General features: G+C 45.3%; 1 protein-coding gene across 2 annotated transcripts in view; it reads right to left on the bottom strand.

The window, feature by feature from the left end:
* QRSL1 (glutaminyl-tRNA amidotransferase subunit QRSL1) overlaps nucleotides 1–25854 on the bottom strand; it is a 175368-nt gene that overhangs the window by 17262 nt on the left and 132252 nt on the right. For both annotated transcript variants that reach the window (XM_063917063.1, XM_063917062.1), the window contains exons 8-9: nucleotides 23968–24160; nucleotides 17614–17731 (exon numbers count right to left, since the gene is read on the bottom strand). In XM_063917063.1, the coding sequence (XP_063773133.1) occupies nucleotides 17614–17731; nucleotides 23968–24160 (311 nt within the window). The remainder of the gene's footprint in view (nucleotides 1–17613; nucleotides 17732–23967; nucleotides 24161–25854) is intronic.

The raw sequence follows: 25854 nt of genomic DNA, 5'->3' as shown, positions 1-25854 counted from the left end.
AGTAGGTGCAAGGCACCACAATAAGCTGGTTCAGGTAAAACACTGACACCACCTTAGGGAGAGAACTGGGGACGAGTCCGCAGCTCTGCCCTGTCCGAATGGACAAACAGATATGGGCTTTTTTGAGAAAAAACCACCAATTTGACACTCGCCTGGTCCAGGCCAGGGCCAAGAGCATGGTCACTTTTCCTGTGAGATGCTTCAAATCCACAGATTTGACTGGTTTTAAACCAATGTGATTTGAGGAATCCCAGAACTACGTTGAGATCCCACAGTGCCACTGGAGGCACAAAAGGGGGTTGTATATGCAATACTCCCTTGACAACTTCTGGACTTCAGGAACTGAAGCCAATTCTTTCTGGAAGAAAATCGACAGGGCCGAAATTTGAACCTTAATGGACCCCAATTTGAGGCCCATAGACACTCCTGTTTGCAGGAAATGCAGGAAACGACCGAGTTGAAATTTCTTTGTGGGGCCTTCCTGGCCTCACACCACGCAACATATTTTCGCCACATGTGGTGATAATGTTGTGCGGTCACCTCCTTTCTGGCTTTGACCAGGGTAGGAATGACCTCTTCCGGAATGCCTTTTTCCCTTAGGATCCGGCTTTCCACCGCCATGCCGACAAACGCAGCTGCGGTAAGTCTTGGAACAGACATGGTACTTGCTGAAGCAAGTCCCTTCTTAGCGGCAGAGGCCATAAGACCTCTGTAAGCATCTCTTGAAGTTCCGGGTACCAAGTCCTTCTTGGCCAATCCGGAGCCATGAGTATAGTTCTTACTCCTCTACGTCTTATAATTCTCAGCACCTTAGGTATGAGAAGCAGAGGAGGGAACACATACACCGACTGGTACACCCACGGTGTTACCAGAACGTCCACAGCTATTGCCTGAGGGTCTCTTGACCTGGCGCAATACCTGTCCCGTTTTTTGTTCAGACGGGACGCCATCATGTCCACCTTTGGTATTTCCCAACGGTTTACAATCATGTGGAAAAAACTTCCCGATGAAGTTTCCACTCTCCCGGGTGGAGGTCGTGCCTGCTGAGGAAGTCTGCTTCCCAGTTTCCATTCCCGGGATGAAACACTGCTGACAGTGCTATCACATGATTTTCCGCCCAGCGAAAAGTCCTTGCAGTTTTTGCCATTGCCCTCCTGCTTCTTGTGTCGCCCTGTCTGTTTACGTGGGCGACTGCCGTGATGTTTTTCCCACTGGATAAATACCGGCTGACCCTGAAGCAGAGGTCTTGCTAAGCTTAGAGCATTATAAATTTACCCTTAGCTCCAGTATATTTATGTGGAGAAAAGTCTCCAGACTTGATCACACTCCCTGGAAATTTTTTCCCTGTGTGACTGCTCCCCAGCCTCTCGGGCTGGGCTCCGTGGTCACCAGCATCCAATCCTGAATGCCGAATCTGCGGCCCTCTAGAAGATGAGCACTCTATAACCACCACAGGAGAGACACCCTTGTCCTTGGATATAGGGTTATCCGCTGATGCATCTGAAGATGCGATCCGGGCCATTTGTCCAGCAGATCCCACTGAAAAGTTCTTGCGTGAAATCTGCCGAATGGAATTGCTTCGTAGGAAGCCACCATTTTTACCAGGACCCTTGTGCAATGATGCACTGTTTTTAGGAGGTTCCTGACTAACTCGGATAACTCCCTGGCTTTCTCTTCCGGGAGAAACACCTTTTTCTGGACTGTGTCCAGAATCATCCCTAGGCACAGCAGACGTGTCGTCGGATCAGCTGCGATTTTGGAATATTTAGAATCCACCCGTGCTGTTGTAGCAGTATCCGTGATAGTGCTACTCCGACCTCCAACTGTTCCCTGGACTATGCCCTTATCAGGAAATCGTCCAAGTAAGGGATACTTAAGACGCCTTTTCTTCGAAGAAGAATCATCATTTCGGCCATTACCTTGGTAAAGACCCGGGGTGCCGTGGACAATCCAAACGGCAGCGTCTGAAACTGATAGTGACAGTTCTGCACCACGAACCTGAGGTACCCTTAGTGAGAAGGGCAAATTTGGGACTTAGAGGTAAGCATCCCTGATGTCCCGGGACACTATATAGTCCCCTTCTTCCTGGTTCGTTATCACTGCTCTGAGTGACTCCATCTTGATTTGAACCTTTGTAAGTGTTCAAAAAAATTTTTAGAATAAGTCTCACCTAGCCTTCTGGCTTCAGTACCACAATATAGTGTGGAATAATACCCCTTTTCTTGTAGTAGGAGGGGTAATTTAGTTATCACCTGCTGGGAATACAGCTTGTGAATTTTTTTCCATACTGCCTCCTTGTCGGAGGGAGACCTTGGTAAAGCAGACTTCAGGAGCCTGCGAAGGTGAAACGTCTCGACCTTCCAATCTGTACCCCTGGGATACTACTTGTAGGATCCAGGGGTCCTGTACGGTCTCAGCGCCATGCTGAGAACTTGTCAGAAGCGGTGGAACGCTTCTGTTCCTGGGAATGGGCTGCCTGCTGCAGTCTTCTTCCCTTTCCTCTATCCCTGGGCAGATATGATCTTATAGGGACGAGAGGACTGAGGCTGAAAAGACGGTGTCTTTTTCTGCAGAGATGTGACTTAGGGTAAAAAACGGTGGATTTTCCAGCAGTTGCCGTGGCCACCAGGTCCGATGGACCGACCCCAAATAACTCCTCATCCTTTATACGGCAATACACCTTTGTGCCGTTTGGAATCTGCATCACCTGACCACTGTCGTGTCCATAACATCTTTTGGCAGTTATGGACATCGCATTTACTCATGATGCCAGAGTGCAAATATCCCTCTGTGCATCTCGCATATATAGAAATGCATCCTTTAAATGCTCTATAGTCAATAAAATACTGTCCCTGTCAAGGGTATCAATATTTTTAGTCAGGGAATCCGACCAAGCCACCCCAGCTCTGCACATCCAGGCTGAGGCGATCGCTGGTCGCAGTATAACACCAGTATGTGTGTATATACTTTTTATGATATTTTTCCAGCCTCCTGTCAGCTGGTCCTTGAGGACGGCCCTATCTATAGACGGTACCGCCACTTGTTTTGATAAGCGTGTGAGCGCCTTATCCACCTTAAGGGGTGTTTCCCAACGCGCCCTAACTTCTGGCGGGAAAGGGTATACCGCCCATAATTTTCTATCGGGGGGAACCCACGCATCATCACACACTTTATTTAATTTATCTGATTCAGGAAAAACTATGGTAGTTTTTTCACATCCCACATAATACCCTCTTTTGTGGTACTTGTAGTATCAGAAATATGTAACACCTCCTTCATTGCCTTTAACGTGTGGCCCTAATAAGGAATACGTTTGTTTATTCACCGTCGACACTGGATTCAGTGTCCCTGTCTGTGTCTGTGTCGACCGACTAAAGTAAACGGGCGTTTTAAAACCCCTGACGGTGTTTTTGAGACGTCTGGACCGGTACTAATTTTTGTCGGCCGTCTCATGTCGTCAACCGACCTTGCAGCGTGTTGACATTATCACGTAATTTCCTAAATAAGCCATCCATTCCGGTGTCGACTCCCTAGAGAGTGACATCACCATTACAGGCAATTGCTCCGCCTCCTCACCAACATCGTCCTCCTACATGTCGACACACACGTACCGACACACAGCACACACACAGGGAATGCTCTGATAGAGGACAGGACCCACTAGCCCTTTGGAGAGACAGAGGGAGAGTTTGCCAGCACATACCAAAAACGCTATAATTATATAGGGACAACCTTATATAAGTGTTTTCCCTTATAGCATCTTAATATATATAAGCATATCGCCAAATTAGTGCCCCCCCTCTCTGTTTTAACCCTGTTTCTGTAGTGCAGTGCAGGGGAGAGCCTGGGAGCCTTCCCTCCAGCCTTTCTGTGAGGGAAAATGGCGCTGTGTGCTGAGGAGATAGGCCCCGCCCCTTTTTCGGCGGCCTCGTCTCCCGCTCTTAACGGATTCTGGCAGGGGTTAAATATCTCCATATAGCCTCCGGAGGCTATATGTGAGGTATTTTTAGCCAAATTTAGGTATTCATTTGCCTCCCAGGGCGCCCCCCTCCCAGCGCCCTGCACCCTCAGTGACTGCCGTGTGAAGTGTGCTGAGAGGAAAATGGCGCACAGCTGCAGTGCTGTGCGCTACCTTTAGAAGACTGAGGAGTCTTCTGCCGCCGATTCTGGACCTCTTCTTACTTCAGCATCTGCAAGGGGGCCGGCGGCAAGGCTCCGGTGACCATCCAGGCTGTACCTGTGATCGTCCCTCTGGAGCTGATGTCCAGTAGCCAAGAAGCCAATCCATCCTGCACGCAGGTGAGTTCACTTCTTCTCCCCTCTGTCCCTCGTTGCAGTGATCCTGTTGCCAGCAGGACTCACTGTAAAGTAAAAAACCTAAGCTAAACTTTCTCTAAGCAGCTCTTTAGGAGAGCCACCTAGAATTGCACCCTTCTCGGCCGGGCACAAAAATCTAACTGGCTTGGAGGAGGGTCATAGGGGGAGGAGCCAGTGCACACCACCTGATCGGAAAGCTTTACTTTTGTGCCCTGTCTCCTGCGGAGCCGCTATTCCCCATGGTCCTTTCAGGAACCCCAGCATCCACTAGGACGATAGAGAAAATTATTATTACTTTCAATGCAATTGTTACTTCCGTGCTATTTAATTACAAATTAATGGCATTCTGTAACAGTTATAACTAGATATCTTGGACAATACTTATGCCCTATTTTTTGCCAAAGGGAGTGAATCTACTAATTACCTATTGCCTTAATAATTCTTCTCTTGTTTTTCCAGGTTCGATCCTAGCTGTACATCAGTAGAGACTGCTAAGGGTGTGTGGTCTATAGAAGAATAGGAACAGAACTGTAGTGAGCTCTGGTCCTGACCTGTATTATCATTTCAAGTATTAAATGTTTTTTTTTAATTGAAGCAATGAATAGAACATCATTTTACAAATAAAAGACATATGTATCACATTTTGTTTGAACAATCAAACAAAAGTAATAGCACAATGCCATCATCTCAAGAGTCTTTTGTTACAGTATGACTCAGAAACCAAACCGTTCATAGGTTTAGTACGACATTGATATTATGGAATTTCACAAAGAACATAAGGTATGATATGTCATACTGTAAGTTCGAAATACAACTATAATTACTAATAAAGACAAAGGGAAAAAAATAGTTTGTGCTTGCCCCCCTCCCCCCAAAAAAAACCAAGAAAAAAAAACCGAAAACCTCACATCAAGTCGAGAAAGAGAGAATTAAAAGGCAACAGGAGGATCACCCTCTACCATTCTGGACATATACCACTCTGGATAGTGAGCCGTGAATTTGTGATCTACTGTAACAGCATTGGTTAAAGTTGTGATGTAGCTTTCCCATAGTCTGAAAAAATTGTTCCACTTTCTTATCTCTCTCTCTACAACAACACTACTCCTACCCATTCCACTTGGAAAAGATAAAAAAAGAGCTTGGTTTTAAATAAGGACAATGATGAAGGTTCATGATGTATCCACACTTTTAAGATGTCTTTATGAGCCGCTGCACTTATTGCAAGCAGTAATATTTTGCTACCTTTAGATATATTTTGACCATTTGTAAAGATACCGAAAAGAGCCCACTCTGGGGTTAAAGACAAATAATTTACTAGGTGTATTGTTGAGTAGCTATGTATTTGCACCCAAAACAGTTGAATTAATGGGCAAAGCCAAAGGCAGTGGAAACGGTCTGCATGTGGTTCACCACACTTTCAACAGTTATGAGAAGTTGAGAGGCCTGTCAAAAAAATTTGGAAGTGTTTATTGAGATTGCCATTTTATAAGTAACATATCAGTTGGATTCTGACAATCTGCTGAGGATGATAAAATGTTGTATGAGGAGAAATGTTGTATAATAGAATTGGTGTAGTGCTGGACCAGGAGAAATGCTACTCGGTAGATGCTACTGGCTTCCTGGAACGTTGAGTGGCCTTTGAGTTTGTTTATTGACCATGCCTATATTAAATATACCTCCCAACCTCCAAATATTAAAAAGGTGATATGCTAGCTCCTCTTGAAAGTCTGGATTATCCAAGAAGGGGAGATATAATGATTTATACGCATTAACACTATGTTTATGCCTCATCCAAGTACATAATGTCTTGGTAGACCATAGCAATAGGTTCTCCTTAATATACTTCTTTGTCGTGAAGATGTAAAAAGGTTACTAATTCCCCACCCAGTGAAAATTCGATCTCCAGATCTGTGTTGGCATAATTTTCCTGATTGTGTAACCAGTCTTGAAGATATCTCAGTTAAGCTGCCTGAGAGTACCGCAAGACATAAGGGAAATTAAGACCGCCATTGAAGGTAGTCTGCTGTAATTGAATCAATCCTACAGATTTAGCAACACTTCGTTCTGAGCCGCACTGTGCATGTGCAAATCTGGTCCTGTGTGGTTGAACGAAGTGTGACTGCAGACATCGGGTAATTAACAGTCTGTAGCTATTTGGGGGATGGGAGGGGGCTATTTTAGGAAACCGGCACTTGTCTGCCCCATTTTTTAGGTGTGCTAAGGCCAGTGACTGTGTCTTCTTGGCAACTCAGATGCCTGATGGTGATCCAATGCTTTCAATGCATGCATCGGATCTAAGAAGACACAGGTGGGCGCCCAAATTAAAAGACGATGTCTGCATCATTTATATATCTTCTCAGATCCACTGCTCTCAAAAGGTACAGCATCAATCAGTCATGCATCCACCTCTGCATCAGGACCTATGTATGCATGGATTGAGCCTTTGATACTCCTCTGATTCTAGTTTACCTCCTTGTATATCCTGTTGCAGTCTGTAATTTTTGTCTTCTAAGAATGCATAACAATGTCACGCGTCAGTTTTAACAGAGCTATAAACTATATCATACTAGAGGAAAATTAAGGATACGAGTACCTGTAATTAAAAAATCTTTAACTATTATAGCACAGTGAGTGCTGTAAAGCTTGTGGCTCTCCCGCTTTCTGCATAGCTGCACTGTTGGGGTTATGTCTTCATAGAACTCTAAACAGCAGACAGAGAGCACCCTAGTCACAGGTAACCACTCTATATGCAGCTTACTATAAATCAATAAGCAATTTATTAAACTAATCATTCCAAGCAGATTTAATAAGGAAACGTTGCCCCATGGATTACACTTCAGATGCTTTCATCACATAGCTCATGCTTGCACAATCTCTAGCTTTTTTCAGAACATGCAGTATATTAGTAGAATGTATAGCAGAGATTAATAAATCAACATATGTTTATATTTCCACAAAGGTTTTTATATTCTATATTTAAAACACAGAAAAAACAGAAACCCACCCACGAAGCACATACTGTAAGCTAGTTCAGTCTCCGTCTTAAACAGTAATAAAACAATTACATACTATTTACACACTATTTCTAGGTTTATAAATAAGCTAAAGTCTATATTATCCTGGAAAACTGGGACACCTGTAAGAATGGTTATCATTGCAAAGAAAAAGAAAAATGGTAATGATTTTCTAGGCTTATCTATTGCATGGAATTTGTGCAGTAGCGCTACAGAGGTAGAGAGTCATCACCGATCACTGGTAGGTCTTTCCCAGACCAATCCCTCTCCATGGAACACCAGAATATTCAGTATCAGGCAGCAATGGAAGCACATATGGCCACCAGTCAATTTTCTTTTTCATCCCACAGCCACTGCTGTGCTTACTTTGCCTGTTCTTTGCAAGGGGTCCAGTCTCCTTGCATTATATGCTATGCAATGTATAGGACACCCTAACTCTCTCCACTGTGATCACCTTCCTTAACATGTTAAGGATAGATTTCAACAATATTGGTGAAGTGTGGGATGGATCAAAGATTTGTTATGATGTGCCTCTGTTCCTTTATGCTCTGGTGGGAAGCCGGAGGAGACTGTTCCCTATAACAACCGGAGGAGTGGGATGAAAGCTAGATAGGCACCCAGGCAGATGGTGGTGGTAGGGGACTCAATCATCAAGAAGACAGATAGGGCAATCTGCTACCGGGATCGTGATCGCCGTATGGTCTGTTGTCTCCCGGGTGCTCGGGTACGGCACATCGCGGACCGGGTAGATAGATTGTTGGGAGGGGCTGGGAATGACCCGGCGGTCTTGGTGCACGTTGGCACCAACGACAAAGTTAGTGGTAGGTGGGATGTCCTTAAGAAAGATTATAGGGACTTAGGCCATAAAAAAAAGGACATCTAAGGTAATATTCTCTGAAATACTACCAGTGCCACGCGCTAGCCCAGGGAGGCAGAGGGAGATCAGGGAGGTAAATGTGTGGCTTAGAGACTGGTGTAGGAAAGAGGGGTTTGTGTACTTGGAACACTGGGTGGACTTCTCAGTCAGGCGCCATCTGTTTTGTCGCGATGGATTGCACCTGAATGAGGAGGAGTCTGCGGTGCTGGGGGGAAGGATGGTTAGTAGGTTGGAGGAGCTTTAAAACTAGGAGCCTGGGGGGAGGGTTAAGCTAGAAACTATGGGTCATGCAGTGAGAATAGTAGGGATGGTGGTAGTGAGTTAAATGGGGGTGGAGAGGGGGGGAGGGAAAGAGCAGCCGGCAAGGGTATTTACATGGGTTCTAAAAAGGGTATTAACAAAGGTATTGCCAAAAAATTAACTAACAACAATTATGTGTCATCATTACAGCATATAGAAAATGATGTACGGAGCATAAGGGAAAATACTTACCGTATATACTCGAGTATAAGCTGACTTTTTCAGCACTTTTTTTTGTGCTGAAAAAGCAACCTCGGCTTATACTCGAGTCAGCAGTAAGGAGGGACACAGAGGACACAGCGCGCGCCTCTCCTGTGTCCCTCCTGCGTCTCTGGCGGGTCTGTTAAATGAAGTACCCATTCGTGAGCTCTGATTGGCTCACGAACCGGCACTTCATTTAACAGACCCACCGCGGCCGCCGGAGACGCAGGAGGGATGCCCTCCGTGCCCCTCCTTAACAAAACAGCGCAGGAGCGGTGGAGGGTAAGTTATACCTGGCACTGGGGGAGCATATTTGGCACTTGGGGGGGGGGGGGCATATGTGGCACTGTGGGGGCATATCTGGCACTATGAGGGCATATCTGGCACTGTGGGGGCATATCTGGCACTATGAGGGCATATCTGGCACTATGAGGGCATATCTGGCACTGTGAGCGCATATCTGGCACTGTGAGCGCATATCTGGCACTGTGAGGGCATATCTGGCACTGTGAGGACATATCTGGCACTGTGAGGACATATCTGGCACTGTGAGGACATATCTGGCACTGTGTGGACATATCTGGCACTGTAGGGGCATATCTGGCACTATGAGGGCATATCTGGCACTGTGGGGGCATATCTGGCAGTATGAGGGCTGTGTACGGCTAAAGCTGCATTTCCCACCCTAGGCTTATACTCGAGTCAATAAGTTTTCCCAGGTTTTTGTGGTAAAATTAGGTGCCTTGGCTTATATTCGGGTCGACTTATACTCGAGTATATACGGTATGTCAGGGCGGAGAATTTAGATGGAAACATTGGGTTGAACAAAGAGAAGAGTAAGGCGGGCAGTATCAAGTATGGTGGGGGTGGAGAGGGAGCGAGAAGAACAGTCAGTAAGAGTAACTCTAGGGACGCACAAGTAAACAATGATAGGATATCTTTAAAAAAACAAAACCGACAAGGGAACTGCTAAACTAAAATGTATGCTTACAAACGCAAGAAGTCTAGCAGGTAAAATGGGGGAATTGGAATTGTTAGCATCAAAGGCTGAGTATGACATTATAAGTATTACAGAAACATGGTGGGACGACTCTCACGACTGGGATGCAAACTTGGAGGGGTATTCTCTTTTCAGGAGGGACAGGGCAAGCAAAAGAGGAGGAGGTGTATGTCTTTATGTTAAACCATCTCTTAAACCATACTTAAAGGAGGTTATTTATGAGGGGACTGGCGATAATGTGGAGTCACTATGGGTTGAAATCTCAAGTGGGGGTATTGATGCAAAAAAACTAGTCATAGGCACGTGCTACAAACAGCCGGATATTAGCATACATGAGAAAGAACAACTCTTGCTGCAAAAATCGAAAGGGCTGCGGGATTGGGGCACATCCTAGGATTGGGGATTTTAATTATCCTGATATAAATTGGAGTAACGATTCCTGTGTTAAAGCGAGGGGCAACAGGTTCTTAAATATGTTCAAGGATCACTACTTGTCTCAATTAGTCGAGGACCCAACTAGGGGTAAATCTACTCTGGATCTAGTAATTACAAATAATGTGGACATTATATCAAACTATAAACTATATGATCACATTCGACATCAGTTTCAGGAAACATAGCTATAAGGGTTCAACCAAAACATTTAACTTTAGGAAGTTTTCAGTATGCTGAGATGTGCACTTAACATTGAGTGGGAAGTTTTGTTTCATAACAAGAGCACTTCGGAAATGTGGGATGCTTTAAAAGGGATGCTAGATAGCAATATTCACAAATTTATTCCCATCTGCAGTAAACGCAGGAGTGCTAAACTCAAACCGATGTGGCTTAACAAGAAGGTCAAAGCAGAAATGGATAAAAAGAAGCGTGCTTTGAAAGCATTTAAATCTAATGGAAAGGAGGAGTCATTCAAGTATTACAAGGAAAAAAACGCAAAAAAGAAATAAGAGCAGCTAAAATGGAAAATTAAAAACAAATCGCTATAGAGAGTAAAAACCAATCCTAAAAAGTTTTTTAAATACATAAACAGTAAAAGGTTAAAAAAGGAGACCATAGGTCCAATAAAAGATGAATTTGGAGTATTGATAAAGGATGACGAAATAAAAGCAGAAATACTGAACAAATTTTTTTTCATTAGTGTTTATCAGAGAAGAACTGATGGTGGGAGTACTGCATAACGATAGTGACAGAAATGATTTGTGGTTAGATACTTGTTTAAGTGAAGAAGTAGTCCGGGAGAGACTAAGCAAAATTAAGATTAATAAATCACCTGGTCCTGATGGACTTCACCCGAGAGTTCTTATGGAGCTTAGGTCACAACTAGCAAGACCCCTATACTTGATTTTCAATAGTTCAATTAGATCAGGCATGGTACCGAAGGACTGGCGTATAGCTGAGGTAGTGCCATTATATAAAAAGGGATCCAAAAATCATCCGGGTAACTACAGACCGGTTAGTTTGACGTCTACAGTGGGGAAAATATTGGAAGGAATTCTAAGGGATAGCATACAGGAGTATCTACAGACCGCTATGATTATTAGCAAGAACCAGCATGGGTTTGTGAGGGACAGATCATGTCAAACTAACTTAATTAGCTTCTACGAGGAAGTGAGCAATAATCTTGATCAGGGAAAAGCAGTGTATGTGGTCTACTTAGATTTTGCAAAAGCCTTCGGATACAGTGCCTCACACGAGACTGATCATCAAATTAAAGGAGCTTGGCCTGGGAAAAACTGTTTGCAAATGGATAAGTAACTGACTGGATAACAGGGTACAGTGAGTAGTGGTCAACGGGAAGTCCTCAAGCTGGACCCAGTAGTCAGCGGAATACCACAAGGGTCCGTACTCGGGCCACTACTGGAAAACACAGTGTCAATCTTTGCAGATGATCCTAAACTGTGTAAGGTAATTAATTCGGAACTAGATGTGGAGTCTCTGCAGAATGATTTATCTAAACTTGAAATCTGGGTGTCTAAATGGAGAATGAGGTTCAATATAGAAAAATGCAAGGTTATGCATTTCGGAACTAAAAAACTTGCATCCTACATATTAAATGGGGAAAGTCTAGGGGTAACAGCATTGGAAAAAGTTTTGGATGTTACTCATTGATTATAGGCTTAATAACCGTGCACAATGTCAAAGCGCAGTAAAGAAGGCAAGTAAGGTGCTAGCGTGCATAAAACGGTGAGAATTGAGACAAGGGACGAGGATGTAATCCTGCCGCTGTACAAATCATTGGTACAACCACACCTGGAATATTGTGTTCAGTTTTGGGCACCACTGCTTAAAAAAAGATATCGGTGAACTCGAAAGGGTTCAAAGGCGACCTACTAAATTGATTAAAGGGCTAGAGGGACTGGATTACGAGGAAAGGCTTACTAGGTTGAATATATATACACTGGAAAAGAGGCATCTAAGAGGAGACATTATTAATATCTTGAAATATGTAAAGGGGCATTACAAAGAGTTATCAGAGGAATTATTTATTAAAAGAACACTGTTTAGGACACGTGGGAACTCGCTGAGGCTGGAGGAGAGAAAATTCCGTATGCAACGGAGGAAAGGGTTCTTCATTGTTAGGGCAATAGGGATTTGGAATTCCCTGCCAGGGAAGGTGGTAACGGCGGACTCTGTAAATGCATTTAAAAAAGGATTGGATACATTTCTGATTGAAAATGATATCCAAGGCTATAACATTTAAAATATTGATGCTGTTAATCCGGGTGTAACATGATTTATAGCTGTTAACTAGTCATAAAACATTACTTCAGCAGGGATATTATAATCACCTCAACTTAATACAGGTTGAACCTGATGGGCATTTTACCTCTATTCAACCTCAATTACTATGTTACTATGAGTTGTTAATTGGTCAAAAGATATACTATCCTTCCATAACATTGATGACCTACTGAAACATTTTGACTCCACAATGCGCCACTTCCGCACGGCGATGTTACAGAAAGTGCACTTTCATGTTTTAAATAGGGCCTATATGTCACAACACCAAAGGAACCGGATGGTTTCTGAGGAATCGGGACAGTGCCATAAATGTCGCTCATCAACCGCCTCTTTTTACCATAATTATGGAATGCCCCAAAATAAGACGGTTTTGGAATAAAATAGTGGTATTTGTTAATATTTTTTCATTACACCTAAGACCTGACCCTCTAGCTTTACTGTGTCTACATTTCACTAATTGGAATTTAGGTCCACGAAGCCGCTCTTTTATTCCTTTGCTTACTATAATTTTAATAGCCGCTGGGAAAGCCATCTTAATTCAATGGATTCACAAGAGTCCACCCTTTTTTTTTTTTTGAATCTACAGTACAACAGCTTCTCCTCCTTTATTATGATAGAAGGGCCTCCTTTCCAGATGTGAAGACAGGAGTAGTGAGGTTTTATAAGAAGTGGGGAACATATAGAGTCCCTAGACTTTCCGACACTGACCAAAATCTTGCAAGTCTGTGAGACCGATTGGTTCGGGACTACTTGGTTTCTACTGAGACAGATCTCATAGCCTCTTACTGATGTAGGGGGAGCTCTAATTCTACTGAAGGTTAATACATAATTATTTCATCATATAAATGTGGACGCCACCCTCTCTGTTTTCTGTGACCCCTCCCTTTCATGCACCTGATATAGTGCTGCCAAACTGATTAAGCAGCTTCCACTGAGTGTGCATTAATAGATATGTTCTAATATTCCAAGAAATGTAACCGGGTTTGTAGCACACAGATTTTTAAGCTCAAAAGTGCAAATCTTTAATAAATGCAGTCAATATATTTCTGTTTAGTTTAGTTCACACAACATAATTAAATGTCGGCCTGCTTGTTAGTGTTTTAGTGCAAATTTGCACCTAAGTGAATAATCCTTAAATCTTGAAGACTGAATTAAACATCCATCACAATAATACCAATCTGGATAACGAGTACTGTTGTTCTTGTTTGGCAATGCTACAATTGCACTCGCGCACGCAGGGGGGTTTTTCGAGTACCTGGAAACCCACCCCCCCTGCCTGCCAATCCATCTGCGCAGTTAACCTAGGTTGTTTTTTTTCATTCTTTCGACTGAGCCCAGGAGCGCAAGAATAATGACGCAGAGCTGCCTCCTTCTATTGACATGTGCTGGCTGGCTGCTTAAACGGGAGCTGCAGTCCACAGCCCCAGCTCTCAGGCATTCCCGGGCTGCCTGGGTGCAGAGCGATCGTCTTATGAGAGACTGATCTGTGATCTCCAGGTATGTGTCGGAGTGGGAGAGAGGGAGGGAGGGGGACGGGCGCCGCGGAGAGAGGGAAGAGGTGACTTTAATTAATGATGCTGGCTGGTGACCCGAGGGGGTGGAGGTGCGGCAGCGTTTATAGTAAGCTATGGTGGCTGCTTCACGGTGGCTGTTTTTGTTAATGTGAAGAGGTGTGTGTGTGTGAATACAATGAGTGTGTTGGCTATATAGATACTGTGTGTATGTCATTTGTCTGTGTATGTATGCTACTGTATGTGTGTGTCTACTGTATGTATGATGTGTATGTGTGTGTGTTTATATGTATGCTGTGTGTATAGAGTATGTATGTTGTGTGTATGTATGCTGCTATATGTGTGTTTGCAAGTATACTGTGTGTATATGCTACTGTGTGTGTGTGTGTGTGTGTGTGTGTATGTGTGTGTGTTTGTCCATGTGTATGTATGTATGTATGTATGTATGTATGTATGTATGTATGTATGTCTGTATACATACCAACCAGGCAACATGCTATGAAGTGGATTCATTATTAAAAGCTCCTAGAAGTGCCGACCACTGTTTCTGCAGAATATATATATATATACATACATCCATACATACATACATACATACACACACACACACACACACACACACACACACACACACACACACACCTATATATATATATATATATATATATATAGATATATAATTTGAATTCCCGACCGCGGCACATCAAGTCCCTTCGTGAGCTCACTGTGCTCACCACATTTCAGGCCCGGTGGCTCGCTTCGCTCGCCGCACTATTGTATTCCCCCTTGGTTGGTGGCGTGGACACACCAATCAAGTGGGGATAGTGAGCGTTTGTTGGGATTCTGACGGTCAGAAAATTAACTACATACGGAAACCCCCCCATGAAAATTCTGCGTTTGCCCCTGAATTATATAATCATTATATAATCAACTACTTTATATACTGGAAGTCCCCTTTACTCAAAGTAAACAGGAATATTTATTAAATATGAATGCTAAAAATTGTATTTTAGTGATGGCTAGAAGGAAAATTGACTAAAAATGCTATTAATTTAATTTAGCAGGTTATGTTGATTAAAATGATATGCAGCATGTCTGTATTCTGTGTGCAACCATAGGCGGATCCAGGGGCGGGGGGGGGGGCACTCGGGCCCGTGCCCCCCCCCTCTCGTTTCTGACTTCTTCTTTTTTCAAAAGGTGTACAGCAGCAGCACTACTGCTATTTCTGTCAGTCAGATTTGATAAAAGAGTCGGCAGGCACTAGGACCCGTCGCGACTCTAAAGGCAAGTCCGTGTGGTAACCAATGGGGAGGCTAGAGCTGCAACTCCAGCCTCCCCCTGCTCACACCGCAACCTACCTCTCCCACTGCCAGCCGGCCAGAGTCCAGCCCAGGCGCGGGGTTCAAATGCCAGCATCGAGTAAGACTGTTACTTATGACGGTGCAGAAAGCTTCATTAGCCCTCACTGCACTGCACAGTATCCCAGCGCTTCCTCCTCCACTTCCTTTACCACCATGCTAGGTGCAGTCACACTCAGCAGGCCCGCCATCAAAGGGGGATGGTGGGGACTCCAGTCCCGGGCCATGACTGAGAGGGGGCCCAGGTGGCAGCAGTTAGGACGCGGGGACATGCCAGCAGCCTGCACACCGGCAGGGCAGGCAGCCACAGAGGCACACAAAGCTGCAGTTGTATTCTTTCTATTGAGCCGGCTGTGAGCCAATCAGAGCTCACGGACCGGCAACCAATCAGGAGGTGCCATCTCCTGATTGGCTGCCGGCCCATGAGCTCTGATTGGCTCACGGTCAGCTTAATAGAAAGAATATTACAACCGTTCTGTGTGCGCTGTGCCTCCATGGATGCCTGCCCTGCGGGTGCGCAGGCAGCTGGCCCGTCCACGCAATTCTCTCTGCTGCCAGGGACCCCCTAAAATTGGTAAGATTTGGGGTACCTATAGGACGGGGAGGGGGGGCCCCTGCCAAATTTGTCAGTCCCGGGCCCCATTATTTCTGATGGCAGCCCTGACACTCAGCCTCAGCTTTGAGAAGGCGGCCCGTGTGATTGTGACAGGGCTGTCCTGCAGATGTCTTATGCTGCTTATTGGAGATCCAGCTGGCTGCTTCTGCTAATCAAAGATGGGCTGTTCGTGTCCTGCAGTCTGAGTCTCACTGCAGTGCCCAAAACAAGGTATGCTGCACCTGCCACCACCAAGTAAAAACTTTAATAATTATATTGTGCTGGGGTGCCTTCCAGGCTCCCATAACTAATGGAGCATGTGATCAACATTTCAAGGCCCAATCAGCCTTTTCATCAGGGTGAAACATTGGCTGTAGGAGAGCATCCTGGTTTATTGCCAATCATTACCTGATGGCGTATTCTGTGAGGCTACGCTCCCTGTGATACTACACCCCTTATCTGGGAGCACGCATCTTGGGTGCATGTAAATATAACTATTATCGTTCCCCTATCATGGTGCCCCCCCCCCCCTTCATTTTCTTCTGGATCCGCCCCTGTGTGCAACCATGGCTGTATCTGCATACATTATTTCTGATGGCAGCCCTGACACTCAGCCTCAGCTTTGAGAAGGCGGCCCGTGTGATTGTGACAGGGCTGTCCTGCAGATGTCTTATGCTGCTTATTGGAGATCCAGCTGGCTGCTTCTGCTAATCAAAGATGGGCTGTTCGTGTCCTGCAGTCTGAGTCTCACTGCAGTGCCCAAAACAAGGTATGCTGCACCTGCCACCACCAAGTAAAAACTTTAATAATTATATTGTGCTGGGGTGCCTTCCAGGCTCCCATAACTAATGGAGCATGTGATCAACATTTCAAGGCCCAATCAGCCTTTTCATCAGGGTGAAACATTGGCTGTAGGAGAGCATCCTGGTTTATTGCCAATCATTACCTGATGGCGTATTCTGTGAGGCTACGCTCCCTGTGATACTACACCCCTTATCTGGGAGCACGCATCTTGGGTGCATGTAAATATAACTATTATCGTTCCCCTATCATGGTGCCCCCCCCCCCCCCTTCATTTTCTTCTGGATCCGCCCCTGTGTGCAACCATGGCTGTATCTGCATACGAAATGGTGTTACAGTGTTTTCCTAGACAACACTGTAACGTAGCATTTTGTATACAGACACAGATGCACAGCTAATATAGGCATACCAAATATAATTTTAATCAGCAGAGTCTGCAGGTGTGTCCTATTTGCATAGCTATATGACTACGAGGCATTTTCGGCAAAAAAGACGCCCAGCGCTAACGGAGTTGCATGGGACCTGTCAGCTCACTCACACAAGGCATCTCCCACTATATGGCGTATTGAGGCAAGATGAATGAGGACACATCTGTAGGTATAGAGTACAGCTTTAACATTTTATTGCATGTTAGCTGCAAGCTACCGGTAAATGAAAAATGCATTTCCTTTGTCATAAAGTAACCTAAAGGGATAACTCCAGCTAAGACAACTGCTCATTGGCTTATAATTTAACATACTTTTGTCATCCATACACTTTTACTTATCTTGACCAGTAGGATTCAATCTTGATGTAATTATTATACCAATAAGCCTTCAAGTCTCCTCTGTCAGTGAACAATTCTGTTGGGGTTAGAGTATACAATACTGTAAACCTACATGATAGAAAGAGTTAACCTACTGTTTCAGAAGGAAAAAGTTTCCAGATAATATCCTTCCTCTAACGACATCATTAAAACCTTCTCGCCTGGTTGCAGAATACATGGCCTCTGTTGAATCTTGGATATCTGAGCGATGTCCTATGAAGAAGGTAGGAAATGGGTCAGTAGCAGCAAAATTAATTTGATGAAACTGTAAAAGTGAGATATTAAGAAATCTGTATTAACTGAAATGAAGAGATGAAATGGTGGAACATAGTGTATAGTGGGAAACCTGAAGTTCTGATTTTTAAAGTTTGAACTTGGGATAGGGAGCATCAAGGGAGTGAGCACACAAAAAATAAGATTTTAAACCTACCGGTAAATCTTTTTCTCCTAGTCCGTAGAGGATGCTGGGGACTCCGTATAGACCATGTGGTATAGACAGGCTCCGCAGGAGACATGGGCACTATAAAGAACTTTAGAATGGGTGTGCACTGGCTCCTCCCTCTATGCCCCTCCTCCAGACCTCAGTTAGGGAAACTGTGCCCAGAGGAGACGGACAGTACGAGGAAAGGATTTTTGTTAATCCAAGGGCAAGATTCATACCAGCCCACACCATCCACACCGTATAACCTGGAATATACGCAACCAGTTAACAGTATGAAACAAAAACAGTATCAGTCCACGACTGATCTTAACTGTAACATAACCCTTATGTAAGCAATAACTATATACAAGTCATGCAGAAATATGTCCGCACTGGGACGGGCGCCCAGCATCCTCTACGGACTAGGAGAAAAAGATTTACGGTAGGTTTAAAATCCTATTTTCTCTTACGTCTTAGAGGATGCTGGGGATTCCGTAAGGACCATGGGGATTATACCAAAGCTCCAAACCGGGCGGGAGAGTGCGGATGACTCTGCAGCACTGATTGAGCAAACATGAGATCCTCCTCAGCCAGGGTATCAAACTTGTAGAATTTTGCAAAAGTGTTTGAACCCGACCAAGTAGCTGCTCGGCAAAGCTGTAAGGCCGAGACGCCTCGGGCAGCCGCCCAAGAAGAGCCCACCTTCCTAGTGGAATGGGCCTTCACTGAATTTGGTAACTGCAATCCAGCCGTAGAATGAGCCTGCTGAATCGTGTTACAGATCCAGCGAGCAATAGTCTGCTTAGAAGCAGGAGCGCCAACCTTGTTGGCTGCATACAGGACAAACAGTGCCTCTGTTTTCCTAACCCGAGCCATCCTGGCTACGTAAATTTTTAAGGCGCTGACTACATCAAGGGATTTGGAATCCTCTAAGTCTCCCGTAGCCACAGGCACCACAATAGGTTGGTTCATATGAAACGAAGACACCACCTTAGGCAGAAATTGAGGACGAGTCCTCAACTCTGCTCTATCCTCATGAAAAATGAGATAGGGGCTCTTATGTGATAAGGCCGCCAATTCGGACACCCGCCTTGCAGATGCCAAGGCCAACAACATGACCACCTTCCAAGTGAGAAACTTTAATTCAACTGTTTGAAGAGGTTCAAACCAGTGAGATTTTAGGAACTGTAACACAACGTTAAGGTCCCATGGTGCCACTGGGGGCACAAAAGGAGGCTGGATGTGTAGCACTCCCTTCACAAAAGTTTGGACTTCTGGGAGAGAAGCCAATTCCTTCTGGAAGTATATAGATAGGGCCGAAATCTGTACCTTAATTGAGCCTAGCTTTAGGCCCATATCCACCCCTGTCTGTAGAAAGTGGAGAAAACGGCCCAAGTGGAAATCTTCCGGAGGAGCTTCACACCAAGATACATACTTCCTCCAGATACGGTGATAATGTTTCGCCGTTACTTCCTTCCTAGCCTTTATCAGAGTAGGGATGACTTCTTCCGGAATACCCTTCCCCGCTAGGATTCGGTGTTCAACCGCCATGCCGTCAAACGTAACCGCGGTAAGTCTTGGAACACGCAGGGCCCCTGCTGCAACAGGTCCTCTCTGAGAGGAAGAGGCCACGGATCTCCTGTGAGCATCTCCTGAAGATCTGAATACCAGGCCCTTCGAGGCCAATCTGGAACAATGAGTATTGTCCGAACTCTTTTTCGTCTTATGATTCTCAATATTTTTGAGATGAGAGGAAGAGGAGGGAACACATAGACCGACTGAAACACCCATGGTGTCACCAGGGCGTCCACCGCTACTGACCTGGCACAATACCTCCGAAACTTCTTGTTGAGGCGTGATGCCATCATGTCTATTTGAGGAAGTCCCCAAAGACTTGTTATTTCTGCAAAGACTTCTTGATGAAGACCCCACTCTACTGGATGGAGATAGTATCTGCTGAGGAAGTCTGCTTCCCAGTTGTCCACTCCCGGAATGAATACCGCTGACAGAGCGCTTACGTGATTTTCTGCCCAGCGCAGAATCCTGGTGGCTTCCGCCATTGCAACTCTGCTCCTTGTCCCGCCTTGGCGGTTTACATGAGCCACGGCTGTGACGTTGTCTGATTGAATCAGAACCGGTAGGTCGCGAAGAAGATTCTCCTCTTGTCGTAGGCAGCTGTATATGGCCCTTAATTCCAGTATGTTGATGTGTAGACAAACCCCCTGGTTTGACCACAGTCCCTGAAAATTCCTGCCTTGTGTGACTGCTCCCCATCCTCGGAGGCTCGCGTCCGTGGTCACCAGAACACAGTTCTGAATGCCGAACCTGCGACCCTCTAGAAGGTGAGCACTCTGCAGCCACCACAGGAGAGACACCCTGGCCCTGGGGGATAGGGTTATTTTCTGATGTACTTGAAGGTGGGACCCGGACCACTTGTCCAGAAGGTCCCACTGAAAAGTCCTCACATGAAACCTGCCGAAGGGGATGGCCTCGTAGGTCGCCACCATTTTCCCCAGTACCCGAGTGCATTGATGTACTGACACTCTTTTTGGTTTTAACAGGTCTCTGACCATGTTCTGGAGTTCCTGGGCTTTTTCCATCGGGAGAAAAACCCTCTTTTGTTCTGTGTCCAGAATCATGCCCAAGAAAGACAGCCGAGTTGTTGGAACCAACTGTGACTTTGGTAGATTTTGGATCCAGCCATGTCGCTGCAGCACTCTCAGGGAGAGCGACACGCTTTTCTGTAACTGTTCCTTTGATCTCGCTTTTATCAGGAGATCGTCCAAGTACGGGATAATTGTGACTCCTTGCCTGCGCAGGAGTACCATCATTTCCGCCATTACCTTGGTGAAAACCCTCGGGGCTGTGGAAAGCCCAAACGGCAACGTCTGAAATTGGTAATGACAGTCCTGTACAGCGAATTTCAGGTACGCCTGATGAGGATAAATGGGGACATGAAGGTATGCATCCTTTATGTCTAGTGACACCATAAAATCCCCCCTTCCAGGCTGGAGATCACTGCCCTTAGTGATTTCATCTTGAACTTGAACCTTTTTAAGTACAGGTTCAGTGATTTTAAGTTTAGAATGGGTCTGATCAAGCCATCCGGTTTCGGGACCACAAATAGGGTTGAATAGTACCCTTTTCCCTGTTGTATTAAGGGAACCTTGATAATCACTTGCTGTAGACACAGCTTTTGAATTGCAGCTAAAACTATCTCCCTTTCCGGGGGAGACGTTGGTAAAGCCGATTTGAAGAATCGGCGGGGAGGCACGTCTTCGAATTCCAGCTTGTAGCCTTGGGATACAATTACCATCACCCAAGGATCCACGTCCGACTGAATCCAGACGTGGCTGAAGAGTCGAAGACGTGCCCCCACCGGAGCGGACTCCCGCAGTGGAGCCCCAGCGTCATGCGGTGGATTTAGTAGAAGCCGGGGAGGACTTCTGTTCCTGGGAACTGGCCGTAGCAGGCATTCTTTTCCCTTTACCCTTACCTCTGGCGAGGAAGGAAGAGCCCCGACCTCTTCTGGACTTATGCGACCGAAAGGACTGCATCTGATACTGCGGCGTTTTCTTTTGCTGTGGGGGAACATAAGGCAAAAAAGTAGATTTACCCGCGGTAGCTGTGGAAACCAGGTCCGCGAGACCTTCCCCAAATAAAACCTCACCCTTGTAAGGTTAAACTTCCATATGCCTTTTTGAGTCGGCCTCACCCGTCCACTGGCGGGTCCACAGTGCTTGCCTAGCAGAAATCGCCATGGCGTTGGCCCTTGAACCTAGTAGGCCGACGTCTCTCTGAGCGTCCCTCATATATAAGACTGCGTCTTTGATGTGACCTAAGATCAACAAAATGGTATCCCTATCTAGGCTATCCATATCAGCTGACAAGGTATCTGTCCAAGCTGCTACCGCGCTACAAACCCAAGCCGATGCTATTGCCGGTCTGAGCAAAGCACCCGTATGTGTATAAATTGATTTTAAAGTCGTTTCCTGTCTGCGGTCAGAAGGATTCTTGAGGGCTGCCGTGTCTGGAGACGGCAGCGCCACCTTCTTGGATAAGCGCGTCAAAGCCTTGTCTACCCTGGGCGAGGATTCCCACTGTACCCTGTCCTGTGCCGGGAAAGGATACGCCATAAGAATTCTTTTGGGAATCTGCAGTTTTTTGTCTGGAGTTTCCCAAGCTTTTTCAAATAATGTGTTCCGCTCATGAGATGGGGGAAATGTCACCTCTGGTTTCTTTTCCTTAAACATGTGTACACTCGTGTCAGGGACAGAGGGGTCATCTGTGATATGCAAAACTTCTTTTATTGCAATAATCATATAATGAATACTTTTTGCCACCCTTGGGTGTAACCTTGCATCATTGTAGTCGACACTGGAGTCAGAATCCATGTCGGTATCAGTGTCTGCCATTCGGGAAAGAGGACGTTTTTGAGACCCTGAAGGGCCCTGTGACACAGCTAAAAAGCCATGGATTGACTCCCTGCTTTTTCCCTGGACTCTGCTTTGTCCAACCTCGTGTAATAATGTCACATTTGCATTTAAAACATTCCACATGCCCAACCAATCAGGTGTCGGCGTTGCCGACGGAGACACCACAATCATCTGCTCGACCTCCTCCTTAGAAGAGCCTTCCGCTTCAGACATGCCGACACACTCGAACCGACACCCCCACACACACAGGGATATATATATGGAGACAGATCCCCAATAAGGCCCTTTAGAGAGACAGAGCGAGAGTATGCCAGCACATACCCAGCGCCAACTGACACTGGAAAAACCAATTCCCAGCTAAATAGCGCTTTTATATAATTGTGTGCATAAAATACACCCACTGCGCCTTACAAGTGCCCCCCCCCCTCTTTTCTGCCCTGTGTCACCGTGTTTAGCAGGGGAGAGTCCGGGGAGCCAGCTTCTCTGCAGTGTCTGTGGAGAAAATGGCGCTGGTTAGTGCTGAGGGATCAAGCTCCGCCCCCTCAGCGGCGGGCTTTGGTCCCGCTCAATTTCTTTAAATACTGGCGGGGGATTTACTATATACAGCCCACGGAGCCTATATATTCATTTTAGCCAGTTCTAGAGGTTTAAAATTGCTGCCCAGGGCGCCCCCCCCCCTGCGCCCTGCACCCATCAGTGCCTGCCGTGTGTGTTGTGTGTGGGAGCAATGGCGCGCAGCGTTACCTCAGAGAAGATCTGAAGTCTTCTGCCGCCTTTGAAGTCTTCTTTCTTCTTATACTCACCCGGCTTCTATCTTCCGGCTCTGTGAGGACGGCAGCGCGGCTCCGGGACGAACGGCGAGGGGAGACCTGCGTTCCGACTCCCTCTGGAGCTAATGGTGTCCAGTAGCCTAAGAAGCAGAGCCTATCATTTAAGTAGGTCTGCTTCTCTCTCCTCAGTCCCACGATGCAGGGAGCCTGTTGCCAGCAGTGCTCCCTGAAAATAAAAAACCTAACAAAAGTCTTTTTTCAGAGAAACTCAGTAGAGCTCCCCTGCAGTGCATCCAGTCTCCTCTGGGCACAGGATCTAACTGAGGTCTGGAGGAGGGGCATAGAGGGAGGAGCCAGTGCACACCCATCTAAAGTTCTTTATAGTGCCCATGTCTCCTGCGGAGCCCGTCTATCCCCATGGTCCTTACGGAGTCCTCAGCATCCTCTAGGACGTAAGAGAAACAGGGAGTAGCCTTAGACAAAAGATGTAATATTTATTCATAAAGGATAACGTGAAGTTAAGTAAGTGTCAGCATAGAGAAACTGGTGATCTATTTGCAAACAAAAGAAGAATAAACTAAGCACTGGGACATCCCAAGCGATAGAGGAAGTAGAGTAGAAGCTGAGGCTTTCAAGAAGCCAACAATGAATAAGGAGCTGGACAGGTAACAGTACAACCAAGATACGCCACAGTGCTATAGTAGCTAAGGGTATGAATAAGTTGGTCATCATGCAATATTCTAAGATGTGATAAGATGTAATCTATATATAACCCATGGCTGTGCAATTTTATGTGCTGTATTTAAGATAAAATATTTTTACCGTATTCCAGTCCATCAAATCGAGCCATATTTGAGGCTACTTCTGTTGTGCACAAGACATGATAGCAAACAATTGAATAGCGTGTGTGAGGCAGTGAAACCTCAACCACCTTGGCTCCAGCATTCTCCAACAGATCAGCAGTCTTTGACCAAAGGGAAAGTGTTTCTGTAGACAAGCCTGGAGCATGGTATTCCTTTACCAAAAAGATGATGTTAATCAGAAGCTTTATGTTGTTTACCTTTTCAGTTATCTTCTAGCATTTGTTTCATAAACAAATATAAAAGCATCTTCAACATACACCTTGCATATACCACACACTGTCATAGAATTCAGACATTTCTCAATTCGCAAAGGCTGAGATTATAGAATTTACTAAAGTGTGTTTTAAAAATGGATTTACAGTGCCTTGCTAAAGTATTCAACCTCCCTTGGCTTTTTACCTATTTTGTTACATTACAACCTGTAATTTATTTTTATTTTTTTTATCTGAATTTTATGTGATGGATCTGCACAAAATAGTCTAAATTGGTGAAGTGAAATAAGAAAAATCTATATAAAAAATAATTTTTAGAAATAAAAATTTGAAAATTGGCATGTGCATATGTATTCACCCCCCTTGCTATGAAGCCCCTCAAAAGTTCTGGAGCAACCAATTACCTTCAGAAGTCACATAATTAGTGAAATGAAGTCCACCTGTGTGCAATCTAAGTGTCACATGATCTGTTAGTATAAACACACCTTTTCTGAAAGGCCCCAGAGGCTGCAACATCACTAAACAAGAGGCATCACACCATGAAGACCAAGGAGCTCTCCAAACAAGTCATGGACAAAGTTGTTGAGAAGTACAAGTCAGGGTTGGGTTATAAAAAAAATATCCACATCTTTGAAGATCTCCCGAAGCACCATCAAATCCATCATCTTCAAATGGAAAGAACATGGTACCACAACAAACCTGCCAAGAGAGGGCCGCCCACAAAAACTCAAGGACTGAGCAAGGAGGGTATTAATCAGAGAGGCAGCACAGAGACCAAAGGTAACCCTGAAGGAGTTGCAGAGTTCCACAGCAGATACTCTGTGCATGTGACCTCAATAAGCTGTACACTCCATAGAGCTGGGCTTTATGGAAGAGTGGCCAGAGAAAAGCCATTACTTAGTGTTAAAAATACGAAGGCACGTTTTGCGTTTGCCAAAAGGCATGTGGACGACTCCCCAAATGTATGCAGGAAGGTGCTCTGGTCAGATGAGACTAAAATTTAACTTTTCAGCCACCAAGGAAACTGCTTTGTCTAGCGCAAACCCAACACATCCCATCACCCCAAGAACACCATCTCCACAGTGAAACATGGTGGTGGCAGCATCATGCTGTGGGGATGTTTTTCAGCAGCAGGGACTGGTAAACTGTTTCGAGTCGAGGGAAAGATGGATGGTGCTAAATACAGGGAATTCTTGGGCAAAACCTGTTTCAGTCTGCCTGTGATTCGAGACTGGGACGGAGGTTCACCTTCCAGCAGGACAATGACCCAAGCATACTGCTAAAGCAGGGGTGGCCAACCAGTCAGTGGCAAAGAGCTAGAAAAGATTTGTAGTCAAGGGCAAGAGCCATATCATGCGCGCGCCAAAGGCGCACAAGCAAAAATGGGGGCGTGGCATAGTTGTCACAAAGCCACACCCCATTTTCATTGCGCACACCTTTCGGTTTGACGTTTGTAGGAGTCATGACCCCATTTTTAGTCATGTTGTACAGTGCCACATACATATAAAAACACCAAAAAATGGGTGCCTCCACAGTGCCAAATACATATATGCCCCCTCAGTGCCAGATAAATATATTCCTCCACAGTGCCAGATACATATATGTCCCCATAGTGCCAGATATGCCCTCACTGC

The sequence above is a fragment of the Pseudophryne corroboree genome, chromosome 4 (genome assembly GCF_028390025.1).
Source record: "Pseudophryne corroboree isolate aPseCor3 chromosome 4, aPseCor3.hap2, whole genome shotgun sequence".
Classification (NCBI taxonomy): domain Eukaryota; kingdom Metazoa; phylum Chordata; class Amphibia; order Anura; family Myobatrachidae; genus Pseudophryne; species Pseudophryne corroboree.
This window is presented reverse-complemented; position numbering and strand designations above follow the sequence as displayed.